Source organism: Myotis daubentonii, chromosome 21 (genome assembly GCF_963259705.1).
Source record: "Myotis daubentonii chromosome 21, mMyoDau2.1, whole genome shotgun sequence".
NCBI lineage: Eukaryota > Metazoa > Chordata > Mammalia > Chiroptera > Vespertilionidae > Myotis > Myotis daubentonii.
The window spans coordinates 16,347,809-16,362,656 of NC_081860.1; the positions used below are offsets into that span (position 1 = coordinate 16,347,809).

The following is a 14,848-nucleotide window of genomic DNA, read 5'->3' on the forward strand; positions in this document are numbered from 1 at the left end:
GATGAACTGTTTTGATAATCCTGCTCAATTTTATCTTTGGCCTGAATATGCTAAACCCCATACCTTTAGGAGCTAAGCATTTGGGGCAAGCAGGTTAGAGCGTTGTCATTCAAGTTCAGCCAGTCAGCTGGTGGTTCAGACAGGACACAAGTAAAAAATGAATCTCTGCATCTCATTCTAAGCTCAGGATCAGTCACAGAACGGGCGTGTCAGCAGTGACGTAAACGCTGTCCTCCTCAGCCCTCCACTGCAGTGCCCCCCTCGGATCTGGAACGGTACCACTTGGACTATTCAGAACTCAACGTCTCCAATAGCCCCTCATGCAGATGTTTCATTGAATGGGGAATGAGAGGCACTTGTTTTCAGAACCTCAATAACCTTTTCTTCTCAGTCGGGCTTTTAGAAAGACGGCTTCAGCCCTCTTGGCATGGCTCAGTGGGTTGAGCAGTGTCCCATGAACCAAGAGGTCACTGGTTGCGTTCCCAGTCAGGGCACGTGCCCGGGTTGCAGGCTCCATCCCCAGTAGGAGGTGTGCAGGAGGCAGCCGATCGATGTGTCTCACATTGATGCCTCTCTCTCTCTCTCTCTCTCTCTCTCTCTCTCTCTCTCTCTCTCTCTCTCTCTCTCCCCTCCCTCTCTCTCTAAAAAATCAATGAAAACATATTAAAAAAAAAAAGGCGGCTTTAGCTCCTCCCACAATAGTGGGACAGACCCACCTTAAAGTGCTTCCCAGAGGGGTTTGGGGTTAATATAGGACAACCCAGCTTCCAGAACCTGCTTTTGACTGGCCTCGCTTCCCTCACTTAAGCAGCCAAAGGACGCTTGGAACACCTCTGAGGCCACTTAGCACGGTTGACTCTGCTCTCGTAATCCCCAACACCCTGCCTAACCTCTCACCATCGGCAGTTCTGGCCAGAGGGGGGATGGCCATCAGCTTGTGCACAGCCGTCCCCCTGCCGGCATGGCTCCGGGGGATGGACGCCGAGCAGCGTGGCCTCCCCTGGGAGAAATCACAGGGCTGTGATCTTAGGAGAGCCCTGGGTGAGATCAGCGCCTGTGCAGGCTGATGAAATACCAGCGGAACGGTGACTGCAGGGCCCCTGCGAAGTCAGTGGAGTTGTGTAGCTCAGCGGTTTCTACAGCTGGTGTGACAGCTGTGACTCCACTCAGTCAGCCACTGATCCTGACGCGGTCCTCCAGGATCCGCACGATGGCCCACTTCTCCCGGGGGAGGGCGATGCCTCCATCACCGAGATCCAGGGCCTGATGCAGGCCAGCCCCGAGGATGAGGCCGTGTTATCGCACCAGGCCAGGCCTGCAGACGGCGCTGCGAGGGACTTAGGCTGCGCCACGATTGAGGGAGCGGCCCTTCTGCTCCCGTGTTGGATGTGGATGTTGTCGATGGCCAGAACATTCTGTTTGTTCTGAGCAGGAAGAGATGTCTTAATCCTTGACTTGGTATCTGGTGGCAGACAAAGTGAATTTTCTGGGGGCTCTAAATCTTTGAGAAACATAAATGGTAGTGCAAACTATGCAGATTTTTAGCTAGTAGCCCACATTTTATTGTTGTTATTAATAGTGTGGTAACATTTTCCTTGCATACTAGTAACAAGAAGATAAAATTATTATTAGAAGGAGAGCACCACACAATCAGCTTTCTAACATTGGTCGTTTGGGAGTGTAGGCAATCCCACTTAGAAAGGCCCAAAGGCATTCTTAGTCTGTTGGCTTAACTCAGCCTGCATTTGTCACAGGTGCAATGCTGGTGCTTCTATTCCAGAATTGCTCTTTAAAAGGTCTGGCTGGTGTGGCTCAGTAGTTAGCACCAACCTAAGAACCAGGAGGTCATGGTTCGATTCCTGGTCAAGGGCACATGCCTGGGTTGTGGGCTCGATCCCCAGTGTGGGGCATGCAGGAGGCGGCAATCAATGATTCTCATCATTGATGTTTCTAGCTCTCTCCCTCTCCCTTCCTCTCTGAAATCAATAAAATATACTAAAAAGAAAAAGAAAAGACCTTTTTCTGCCTTGCATCATTTTGTGGGTGTTATTTAGTCTCTGATGGGGTCAAGGGAGGTTGGCCATGGCCAACAGAAAGGTCCCTAACCCCTGTGATTGCCTCCCTTGCAGCCTGCAGCCTGTAGACCTGCTGCTCTTCTCTCGTCTTAGCAGAGAAGGCGTTTCATAGATGGATCCTAAAATGGATTTAATTAGCTCTTTCCATCCAGTCACGAAGAGTAGGAACTTCTGCTAAGAAAATTGTCAAAGGGAAATGAGACCTTATGCAAAACGAGGATCCGCTCACTTGCTAGTGAGCCTTGGTAGTAGTTTCAGTCAGATCCCTGTCTTTCTCATTATTGGAGACCAGGAGAGCATGAGGGGAAATCTGGTTTTGAGTTTTCTAAACCTTTATTTGTTCCTCTGTGTTATTAAATTCTTCAGGCGGTTCCATGTAGAGTCCGTCTGCAGTTGGGTTAAGAACAGCAGCTGCCAAGGCAATAACAGTATGAAGTAAATACTCACGAAGGATTGGCTTGTCTCATTGTTTTATGGCTTTGCTCAGGGTTCTCATACTACAGTGTGGCTATAAAGTTTGGGAACAAATACTCTTTTACCATGTGTTCTCCATAGCAACAGCACCAATAGAATGAGGTGAGGGGGTGGGGGGGGAGGGGGATATTAATTTATTTTAAGAAATTGGCTCTCCCTCGCTGGTTTGGCTCAGTGGATAGAGTGTCGGCCTGTGGACTGAAGGGTCCCGGGTTCGATTGCGGTCAAGGACACTTGCTCAGATTTTGGGCTCGATCCCCAGTAGGGGGAGTGCAGGAGGCAGCCGATCCATGATTCTCTCGTCATTGATATTTCTACCTCTCTTTCTCCCTCTCCATGGCTCTCTGAAATCAATAAAAATATGTTAAAAAAAAAAAAAAGATAAAAAATGAAAAAGAAATGGGCTCATCTGATTGTGAAGGCTTGGAAGTGTGAAATCTGTAGGCAGCCTGGAGCTGCAGCCCGGGGAAGAGCTGATGAGGCAGCTTGAGGCTGAAGACCCTGGAGGCAGAGCTCCCTCTTCCTCAAGGGACCACATTCCTTCTCTCTAAGGCAGGGCTCCTCAAACTACGGCCCGCGGGCCACATGCAAATACAAATACTGTATTTGTTCCCGTTTTGTTTTTTTACTTCAAAATAAGATATGCGCAGTGTGCATAGGAATTTGTTCATAGTTTTTTTTTAAACTATAGTCCGGCCCTCCAACGGTCTGAGGGACAGTGAACTGCCCCCCTGTTTAAAAAGTGTGAGGACCCCTGCCCTAAAGTCTTCAACTGATAGCATGAGGCTCCCTCACGTCACAGAGATGAATCAGCTTTAGTCAAAGTCTACTGATTTATGCCCGGCTGGCGTGGCTCAGTGGTCGGGTGTCGACCTATGAACCAGGTGGTCATGGTTCAATTCCTGGTCAGGGCACATGCCCGGGTTGCAGTCTTGATCCCCAGGAGGTAGCCGATCAATGATTCTCTCTCATCATTGATGGTCCTATCTCCTTCTCCCTTCCTCTGAAATCAATAAATAATATATATTTAAAAAAACAACAACAGACAAAGTCTACTGATTTAAGTGTTAATCTCATTTCAAGAAATACCTTCACAGCAACATCTAGACTGGTGTTTGACCAAATATCAGGGTACCGTGTGCCTAGCCAAGCTGATAGAGGAATCTACTCACACCGCTTGTTGTAGTATATCATCAAAAGAACCTTTTATTGTGTTTTTGCCTGTTTCCAGACTTAATGGCCACACGGTGTAATAACATTTTGGAGATGATCCTCCCATCTTCATTTTTCTCCATATTAGGAAAGAAACAAGAATTATAAAGGAAAACTTAGAATCATTTCCTCATCTTCACAAGTGGTTCATAAGGGTAATAGCTTGAGAACCAACAGAAATACTAACACATTGTCTCCTAAGATTTGTAAGGGTTTAGGTTTGCATGTAGGTCTCGGATTTATTTTCAGTTAGTTTTTGTATGATACAAGCTCCAGTTGAAGTTTCTTTTCTTTCTTTCTTTTTTTTTTTTTTGCATATGGGTATACCGTTGTTCCGACACCCTTTGTTTAACACCCTGTTCTTTCTCCACTGTATTGCCTTTGTACCTTTGTTGAAAATTAGTTGTCCATATAGGTGTGGGCCTATTTCTTGTTACTCTGTCTGCCCCATTCATCTCTTTGTCCGTTTTGACACCAGTAACACATTGTCTTGATTACCAGGGTTTTACAGTAAGTCTTAAAATCGGGTGGTATTTGTCCTCCAGTTTTTTGGGTTTTTTTTGAAGTGTCTGACTATTCCAGTTGCTTTGCTGTTTAGAAAAAATCTATTCTGTAGTGAATTTCATTGAACTCACAGGAGACATTCCTTTATGAAAACTAAACTATAACGTTAGCATTTAGAGTAGCCGTTCCCTTTGGAATGTGAGTTTTGCCTGTTAAAGGGTCCCCGAGTGGCCTTCTGAGCTCTCTTTCTTGAGCTGAGTGGAGAAATCGGATGGGTGAAATCAGCTGATTCTAGGTCACATGTTCTCGCCTCTGAAAAATCTCAAAATCTTCCTTCATTCCCTGGACAGGGTCAGTCACTCCGTCTTCTCTAACATCAGAATAATTGTAATCATTTCATTTTCCAAGGAAAGGGATTTCATCTTGTTAGTTTGTTCTCTTTTTTAAAAATACATTTTTATTGATTTCAGAGAGGAAAGAAGAGGGAGAGAGAAACATCAATGATGAGAGAGAATTATGGATCGGCTGCCTCCTGCACGCCCCCTACTGGGGATCGAGCCTGCAACCCAGGCATGTGTCCTGACCGGGAATCGAACCATGACCTCCTGGTTCATAGGTCGATGCTCAACCACTGAGCCGCACCAGCCGGGCTGTTTGTTTCTTTAAGTATATATATATATATATTTTAAAATATATTTTATTGATTTTTTTACAGAGAGGAAGGGAGAGGGATAGAGAGTTAGAAACATCGATGAGAGAGAAACATCGATCAGCTGCCTCCTGCACACCCCGTACTGGGGATGTGCCCGCAACCCAGGTACATGCCCTTGACCGGAATCGAACCTGGGACCCTTCAGTCCCCAGGCTGACGCTCTATCCACTGAGCCAAACCGGTTTTGGCTGTTTCTTTAAGTATATTGATTAACTGGCGGAGAGTATGTTCTCTGGGAACCTTTTCTAGTGGAAGGAATGAGCAAACGAGGGGCCTTCCTAATGAACCAGCGAGCCAAGGGCTTCTTGCCATCCCTCTGTGCGCTCCTTCCTGGCCCGTTTCCTGTGGAGGTTGGAGAGGTTGTCCCAGGTGATGTCGGGAGAACCAAGGTCTGTCCCTTCATTAGAGGAGGAACGTGTGAGGACTTTCAGGTAACCCAGCGGTCGCAGGCAGGAGGTGGAATGAGGTCAGACTCCGGAGTTTGGGTAACCCTGCAGGAACAAGGCCTTCTGTGCCTCCAGGTTATGAGTGGCTACAGGGAGGAGGGTGTGGCTTGGCTTAGTCAGTAGGTTTGGCCAAGAATATTTTCACTGCAAGTTTATGAAAGGCTCCAATAAAGGTATCTTCTACTACTAAAAATCTATTTGCTCTGCAGGGTATTTTTCCACGCCAAAAAGTTCTACTAAACCTCGGTACTAGAACCTAACAGCGCGTCCTTTTTTTCCTTTTAATTTTGAAAATTTCAATAAACATAAACGTGAAGAGGGTCATAAAATGAGGATAAATAGAGCTCACAAAACATACCGTGTGGGTCCTGGGAAGGAAAGTTCCTTCAAAGTCTGTCCTCCCTGGAAGTGACTGGACCTCGGCAATGGTTTAGCTGAGTTCCAACTGGCGAATGTAGATTTCTGCGCCAGGTTTTATTTATTTTATTTTTAATTTTTGTTATTATTTTTTAAATACATTTTTATTGATTTCAGAGAGAAAGGAAGAGAGAGAAACATCAATGATGAGAGAGAATCGTTGATGGGCTGCTTCCTGCACGCCCCATACTGGGGATCGAGCCCACAACCCGGGAATGTGCCCCAATTGGGAATCGAACCGTGACCTCCTGGTTCCTGGATTGATGCTCACCACTGAGCCACACCGGCCGGGCTGTGCCAGGTTTATGAAGGAACCCGGGAGAGCATCTGCTCACTTTGCGGGGCATCCTGGCAGTTCAGCGGCGTCTTCAGATGTTCAATGTATATTTTGACGAACACATTTTTATTGGCACGTGTCCCCCTGTCCTCGTTGCTCACCCGGCCGTGAATGCCTGTCTCTCCACAGCTGTGGGGCTCCCGTCCAAGTTTCCGAGGGGAAGCTGCTGTCCTTTTCATCCGGGCCCCTCACCGTCTTCCTCCCCGCCGAGGTGAAGGCCATCGGGACGGAGCAGGACCACATCCTGCCGCTGCAAGAGCTGGCCATGCGGAGCCTGCATCACATCTACCACCGTTTTCTCAAAGGTATGGGGTCCTCCCTTCCTGCTCCACCCCCATCCAGTGAACTGAGGAATTGTGTTTCATGCCTCCTGTTTCGGTGTTCTTTTATTTATTGTGGAAAAATACACCCAAGTAAAATTTTCCATGTAATCCAGTTTTTTAATTTTTATTTTATTTTAATATATTTTTGTTGATGTCAGAGAGGAAGGGAGAGGGAGAGAGAGAAACATCAATGATGAGAGAGAATCATGGATCTGCTGTCTCCTGCACGCCTCCACACGGGATCAAGCCTGCAACCCAGACATGTGCCCGTGAACAGAATCGAACCCGGGACCCTTCAGTCCGCAGGCCGACACTCTATCCACTGAGCCAAACAGCTAGGGGCAGTTTTTTTAAAATACAACCTTGGTTTCAGTACTTTTCATTCCCTTTACATTTTTTGTTTCCCCTTTTTTCTTATTTTCAGTAAATATGATTTAAATTGATTGATTCTAAATGCCCAGTAGATTTAGGAAGAACTTAATGAAAGTCCATTTTCATCTCCAATCCAGTCCCTTTTTTATTCTCTGTCTCTTATAGAAGTTTCCAAACCCTCTCTGGTAAAATCACGCCTTTCTGATCTTCGCTCTTAAAGAATACTCGCTCTTATTCTCTTCCTCAGTACAGGTTCTGGTTGCTCTTAAAAGAGTAGATGTGGGTTCCATCTTAGTATCAAAAATGTAAAAGCATCTTCATTTCTAAATAATGTTCCATTTTTATTCCATGCCTGACTGATAAAAGAATTTCCAACAGGCAGTACTTTTAACTAACTGAACTGACTTGGTAACAAAGAGAACTATATTTAAAAGCCTGGTACTATAAAGAACTCTGATTTTTTTTTTTATTCATGCATGATTTCCTCTTATGTTCCAGATCTGAACTTCCTGTCTCCCGTCTCGTTACCCAGAAGTCTCCTGGAGCTGCTGCACTGCCCGCTGGGGCACTGCCACCGGTGTAGCGAGCCCATGTTTACAATCGTCTACCCCAAGCTCTTTCCCTTGAGAGAGACGCCGATGGCGGGGCTGCACCAGGGGTAATCATGCCCACGTGGGCGCCAGGGTGTATACCTGGGCGCGGGTGGGTGACTAGGGAGGGGTGGATGCCTCGCATGAAGGTCTTGTGAGGTCATCAGCTATATAGGGGCATAGATTCTGCTAAATGAAACCTGCACATTTTTAGCATCACAAGAAAACAGTTTTGCTCATATACAGGACAGCTTTATTGCACATATTATTTAGAGGAGCTCATGCTTCGTAGGCATGTTTTTCTGCTATTCCCCTGTTCAAAATAGTCTTCAGGCAATAAGGAATTGCGAGAAACAGATAGTTATTATATAATGGAACCAGCCCAGCCCTTCTATTTAATGGGTGTTGCTAGCTGAAAGTGTGTGGCTGATCAGTGTGTGTGCGTGTGTGTGTGAGAGAGAGTGTTTTGAATTTCTAACCCTTCCAAATGGCATTCTCTTGCCACTCTCTGTTTCTTGGCACAATGCCTTGAATTTGCTAAAAATGTTCACTAAGTAAAAAACGCCATACTGGTAGTTTAAAAAAGAATACCAGACAATTAAAAATAGAACAGCAAATAAAAAATTCCCCCATTAGCACAACCATAGCATATAGATTTTCTAAATTTAAGATTTTCTAAGTTTGCATTTTTCAAAGTTTAAAAAAAAAAAGTGCTATAATACCTTACTTATTTATCCAGTGTGGTGTTTTAGGTTAGTAAATTTTCCAGATCACTTGTTACCTCTATTCCACGTCAAGAGGTGTTTCCTTTGTAATCATTTCTTTTTTATTTTATTTGTTACTGATTTCAGAGAGGAAGGGAAAGGGAGAGGAAGAGAGAAACATCAATGATGAGAGAGAATCATTGATCAGCTGCCTCCTGCACGCCCCCTGCTGGGGATTGAGCCTGCAACCTGGGCATGCCCCCAACTGGGGATCGAGCCTGCAACCTGACCTCTCCACTGGGAGCCCTTGGGCAAATTACTTAACTTCCCTGAGCTTCAGCTTTTCATTAGTAAAATGAGCATCATCATAATAACTGTTTAATAAGGTCTTTTTGAGGTTTAAGTGAGATGATTCATGTCAACAGCCCAGGATGGTGCCTGATATGTAATCAAGACTAAGTAAATGTTAACTATTTATTTCTGTAGCTCAGAGACTTTTTCAGAATTAAATTTATTGGGGTGACATTGGTTAATAAGATTATGTAAGTTTCAAGTGTACAGCTCTATCATATACCATCAGTATATTGCATTGTGTGCTCACCACTCAAAATCTAGTCTGAGACTTCTAAAAAATTGTGTGTATAAGCAAATATTAATATCAGCATCTTTAAATGAGTAAGATCATACTAGGAAAATCAACTAATTCATTCAACTGTAGTAAAATTCTAATGCATTGTTATTGCAGTTTTCTATAGATGGTATTTTCTTACCAAAAATATGAAAATGAAAACAATTCAGTATGGTCAGGATGCACTGTTAGCTGATAAAATCCTAAATACTTATTTTTTTAAAAAGATAGACTTTCTTTTGCCATGCTAATTAATTGGTGAAAGTAACGAAGCCCTTCAAATGAAGTCATTTTTGTGTTGTCTTTACATGAAATTGGGAAACTTATTCAGTATTTGCAATTTACTTCTGCTTATTCTAGAAATTCAGTATGAATAATCTTACATTGTTTCAGAACATAAATTTAATAGTGTTCATGTAATGAAATGTGTGTTATCAAGTACATAGGACTCAGACAATGCCCTCTGGTTGAGCAAAGCCATAGTGCCTGTGTTTACAGCAGAGATAATACGCCAAGCTATAAACATGGCTTTCTGTGGCGAGCTAATGCTGGGTCTGAAATCGAGCGTTTGTGGTTTTCATTCGGTCCACCAAGTTTTGCTCCTTCCCATGTTGCTATGGAGATTGTATTAAAAGCATTGACTTCGGTTTCCACCATAGCCTTTAAAGTACTTTTTTGGTAACTGAAAACCAAATACTTGAATCTCAGGACCTTATTGCTCAAAGTAAAATCAATATTTTTAATGTCATAAACTCTAAAAGGTCTTGGTAATCTTATTTTTTCAGTTTTCTCATATATTTAGGCCTGTTTGCATTGCTTGTCCTAAAACCATGTATTGTTTTAGCCAAAGTCTACATTAATATGGACATCTGGCATTATTGTGAAAGAACATATTGAATATTCTTCTAAAATACCACGTCCCTTACAAGTGTTAGTTCTAACCTAAATTAGTGCAGCGTGAAATAAAAAGAAATGACTGTAATTTCACATACCCAAACCTTTAAATATCTATAGCAGAGAAGAATGAGTAGTATATTGATAACTTTTGATCCTTATAGAGATAGCAGATTTTCATTCCCAAAACTTACTGTTCATTTAGTAAAATGAAAGACATCAACTTAGAGGATTCTTGATCAACATAACAACGTATATCTGGCTTTTCCCAGGCATGTATGATTCTCACAAGTTCTGTATTTCCCAATCTGAAATCAGGCTTCCGAAAGTTTTTCAAGGGTCGTGTATTAGTTTGCTAGAGATACCGCAACAAAATACCACATAATGGTGACCGAAACAACAGAAATCTGTAGTCTCACAGCTCTGAAGGCTGGAGGTCAGAAATCAAGGTGTTGGCAGGATGGGTTCCTTCTGGGGGCTGTGAGGGAAGGACCTGCACACGGAATCTTCCCATGAGAGCCAGTTAACATACATGTAACGAGCAGATACAATATGTTGTTAGAGGGTTCTCCCCTAAGTTAGCAGTCCAAGGGCTGGCGGTTTTATCTGACCAACTCCGTCTAATAAAGATTAATTTTCTTTTGGCTTGAATTCCTGTCTGAGTCAAAGATTGGCTTTTTGTGTCTAACGAGGAAGCACATTTGCAATGAAAATACCACGATTTTCGTGGGCTCCGGTATGCGCCACCAGCATTGCGATTTGTTTTGTTTATGTGTTCGTTGTTAGAACGGTGGCATTCCTGGATTCAGAAGTGAGCTGATATGCTCTTTCTCTGCCTTCCTATAAATATGCTCAGATTCTGTAGCAACAAATGCCATGTCTGATGTTCTTTGTAGGGTTTTCCAGCATCTCCCTCCTCGCTGTACAGTTGATCGCTTAGCTCCAAGGGCCTCCCCTAAAACAGCCACATCTCCAGGGCCAGGGTGTTGGCATTTTGAAGGACCACCCAACACACATCCCTCCTTAAGGCAGTAGACCTGCTGGTACACTGGTGACCGCCTAGAGCCGTGGTCGGCAAACTCATTAGTCAACAGAGCCAAATATCAATAGTACAACGATTGAAATTTCTTTTTTGAGAGCCACATTTTTTAAACTTAAACTATATAGATAGGTACATTGTTATTAACTTAATTAGGGTACTCCTAAGGCTTAGGAAGAGCCGTACTCAAGGGGCCAAAAAGCCGCATGTGGCTCGCGAGCCGCAGTTTGCCGACCACGGACCTAGAGCATGAATGTAGCAGGCACATACAGGGTGCTATTAGGTGAGTCTCCCAATAGTAAATAGCACACAGACTTGGGGTTTCTTTGTAGCACAAACACGACTCCTCCAGGTGGCCCGCCCTCCCCCCTTGAGCGTGCATCGTAAGGAGTTAATTATGATCCAAAGGGCGCCAGCCTCAGTGAGTAAAACCCACATCTCTGTAAGTTTGGATTCTTTTGCTTAGGACTTTTATTTTAAGCAGGTCCTTAAATGTTAAGTCGATACCCAAATATTTCACTTTCTTTGTGTGATTGTAAATTATCTTACAGTTTTTAATTTCAACTTCTGTGCGTTCATTGTTAGTATATGAAAATATGGTTGATTTTTTATTTTTAATTTTGATCTTACATGTTTGAAACCATGCTGAATTTGCTGGAGAGGCTAGGAGTGTTTTTGTAGATTCCTTGGCATTTTCTGTGTAGACGGTCATGTCATGCCATCTGAAATTAGGAATAGTTTTATTTCTTCCTCTTTCATCGGTTGCGCTTTTATTTTTCTTGCTTTATTGCAGTGGTTAGGTCTTCCAGTACTATGTTGACTAAGGTGGTGAACGTAGACATCGCTACAAAGCACGATATTAGCAAGTCCTTTTTGTAGATTATGTTTATGAAATTGAAAAAGGTCCCCTCTATTTCTAGTTTGCTGGGTTTTTAGCGTGAGTCGATGTTGTAGTCTTTTCCAAATGCTTTTCTCTGAGTCCGTTGATACCATACAAATTCTTCTTTCTCAACCTGTTGACACGGTGGATCACATTGGCTTTCAAATATTGAACCCGCCTTACAGCCCCGGCATAATTCCCACTTGATGTCAGATGTTTTTGATTTGCTGAAGTTTCCGTTCCCATTGAGTTCGTGTGAGGCTTTCTCCTGTGAGACGGCCTCTTTCACCCCCGGGAACGTGCTCCTTTGACCGGCGGGTTAGGAAAGGGCAGAGAACTGCGGTGTTCGATTGTCACGTGCGGAGTCTCTCCGCTGGTCTTTGTGTTACTGATTTCTAGTGTGATTCCACAACAGACAGAACATACGCTGCGATTTTTTACTTGCTTTAGACTTAAATGGCTCTTTATTCTCCAACTTCCTGGTGAAAACTCAGGTTACTGGCTTTAGAGCTTTTTTTTTTTTCCTAATAAGTGTGTTTAGTGTTAGAAATTTCCCTTTAGCACTGCCTTTGCTGGGAAAAGGACCCTCAAACTCTATTATTCAAATTCTTAAATTCCCTCTATAGCCAATCTCTGTGACTACATTTATAGGGTAAATTCTTTAATATTATGTGTTTCAGGCTCTCTGATGTGTGTGTGTGTGTGTGTGTGTGTGTGTGTGTGTTCTAGCTAAATTGATGAGGTTTTCTGTTACATGATTAAAAAAAAATTTTTTTTTATTGATTTCAGAAAGGGAGGGCGAGGGAGAAAGAGATAGAAACATCAGTGAGGAGAGAAAATCATTGATCAGCTGCCTCCTCCTCGCCCCTTCCTGGGGATGGAGCCCACAACCCGGGCATGTGCCCAGACCAGGAATTCAACCTGGTTCATAGGTCGATGCTCAACCACTGAGCCACGCCAGCTGGGCTGGGCTTCATGATTTTTATAACACATTTGAAATTCCGTCCTCCCACATTAGTAAGCAGACTTCAGACCGTAGCATGAAGAACGCTTGCTTTTCATTTGCTGTTCACGGGGGGATGTGATGTCATCTGAACGCTGCTAATAGGAGGAGCACAGACACGCCCCACCTGATGCCGGGGCTCAGTGTTAAAAGGAAATGGACATTTCTGCTGCAGGCTGTGCGGACCGTACCTAATCCTTTATTTTAACAAAGAAAGACATCGTCTGTAACGGAAAGAATCCGCACTTTCATCTCGAACTCACCGTGTCCCTCTCTCCCTTCTTTCCGCCTCCAGGAGGACCACTGTTAGCTTTGTGGCTTACTGCTGCTCCACCCAGTGTCTGCAGACTTTTGACCTACTCAGTTGATAAACACTCAAGAGCCTCAGGAGGCTTGCCAGCCCGACAGCGCAGCTGCCTGCGTGTCACACGCTGTCTGAGCGGCGGAGGGACAGGGGCGCCAGCCAGGCCACACAGGCCCTCACATCCTGGCACGTCCGGTGCGGGGGGACCGCAGAACTCTCTGGAAGTGTTGTGATCGAGCTTCGGAGCTGAAAGGCCTTCCCCCTTCCCCCACGTTGGAATATATCCTGCCCCCAAATTAAGGACCCTTTGTCTCGTGTGTTTTTCTTGGTATGCAAGTGTCTCAGACAAAAACGGTTTGGTTTGATGTGCTTCCCCAAATCTAATTGAAAGCAACCTTCAGCTCCCTGAAGAGCTGTGACTTGATAATATTGTCAAGTGAACTCTTGAACACATTCTAACTCAGTGATCCTCTTAATGTTCTCTTTCTTCCCCCCAGAGAGTAATTTCCCCCAGAGGTTATTCTCCGTGTTCATAACAAATTTCAGCGAACTCCACCGCCTCAGTGGTACGAATAGTGAGGGGTGTTGGGGGGCCCCCGAGTTGGCAGAGAAGTTAAACCCAGTGGAGATTCCGCAGGGTGCCCGTATGCACCCTTTGCAAAGTTATAACCTAGTTTATCAGTTCTGCAACATGTTAAGGGACTTTTCTGAGGGATTTTAAAAATAAAAATGTAGACTATAAATAAAAATACACTTATTTTGAAAGACTATTTACTGGAAAATAATCATTGAAATGGTTGCTTTCCTGATAAGATCTTTTTAAAATATATTTTTTATTGATTTCAGAGTGGAAGGGAGAGGGAGAGAAACAGCAATGATGAGAGAGAGGCATCAGTTGGCCACCTCCTGCCTGCCTCCTACTGGGGATGGAGCCCTCAATCCGGGCATGTGTCCTGACCGGGAATCGAACCATGACCTGGTTCATAGGTTAACGCTCAACCATTGAGGCCACACCAGTCAGGCATATATCTTTAAATATTTTAACTCTATAGTGTTTTCTCTAAGTTGGGATGGAAAGGGGGGACCAAGAAGGTTTACTTGGTAGGAAAAGTATTTTCAAAAAAATGTCAGACTTGTCTAAAATTCCGTTTCTGGAACTTTGTTCGCTGCCCTAAATCTGTCTGGCTCGGCGCTAACAGTGCTAAAAATCCTACCTAGTTACTGACAACCGTGTGATCTTTTCACAGTCACACCCCCCGCTGCCCGGAAAGCAGACTCTCCACGCAGAACGCTGAAGGCAGAGCATTATATATGTCCCAGCTGCGCTTCCACTGTTCTCACCTCCCCTTGTCCCTTTCATGACTTGGCCTGTTCCGCCTTCAAAGGCGTAGAGTATAATAGATCCTGAAGGGCGACATCAAAACATAGCACTTCTTTCATCCTGCAGAATAATTGACGTGTTAGCGGGACCTCTCCGTGCCTATAGGGTGGCAGGTGAAAAATGTGGCATGAACCCTCACGGGGTGATTCCGGCCTACGTGGTGCTGCCTGTCACTTACATGACAGTAACTGTATCGCAGCATCTTTCTCTTTCACCCTCCTGCAGTCATGTCTTAAAATGCCATGTGCTAACCTGATACTCAGGATGCTCACTGGGATGAGGATATGTGGTACTTTCATTTTTTTAAAATGTAATTTTATTAATTTCAGAGAGGAAGGGAGAAAGAAAGAGAAGCATCCATGATAAGAATCACGGATCAGCTGCCTCCTGCACACCCCACACTGGGGATGGAGCCCACAACCCGGGCATGTGCCCTGACCGGGAATCGAACTATGACCTCCTAGTTCATAGGTTGATAATCACTGAGCCACTCAGGCCGGGCAATACTTTCAGCTGGTTTGAAAGTTTACAAAGACAGAATCCAAGTGTCCTC

The 14,848-nt window shown here is 44.2% G+C and overlaps 1 protein-coding gene across 2 annotated transcripts in view; it reads left to right on the plus strand.

Annotated features, from left to right (window-relative positions):
• Window positions 1–13,214, plus strand: part of LRRC28 (leucine rich repeat containing 28) — a 41,246-nt gene extending 28,032 nt beyond the window's left edge. For both annotated transcript variants that reach the window (XM_059678323.1, XM_059678324.1), the window contains 3 exons: window positions 6,307–6,482; window positions 7,371–7,530; window positions 12,906–13,214. In XM_059678323.1, coding sequence (XP_059534306.1) covers window positions 6,307–6,482; window positions 7,371–7,530; window positions 12,906–12,978 — 409 coding nt within the window. In that variant the 3' untranslated portion in view covers window positions 12,979–13,214. The remainder of the gene's footprint in view (window positions 1–6,306; window positions 6,483–7,370; window positions 7,531–12,905) is intronic.
• Window positions 13,215–14,848: the final 1,634 nt, after the last annotated feature.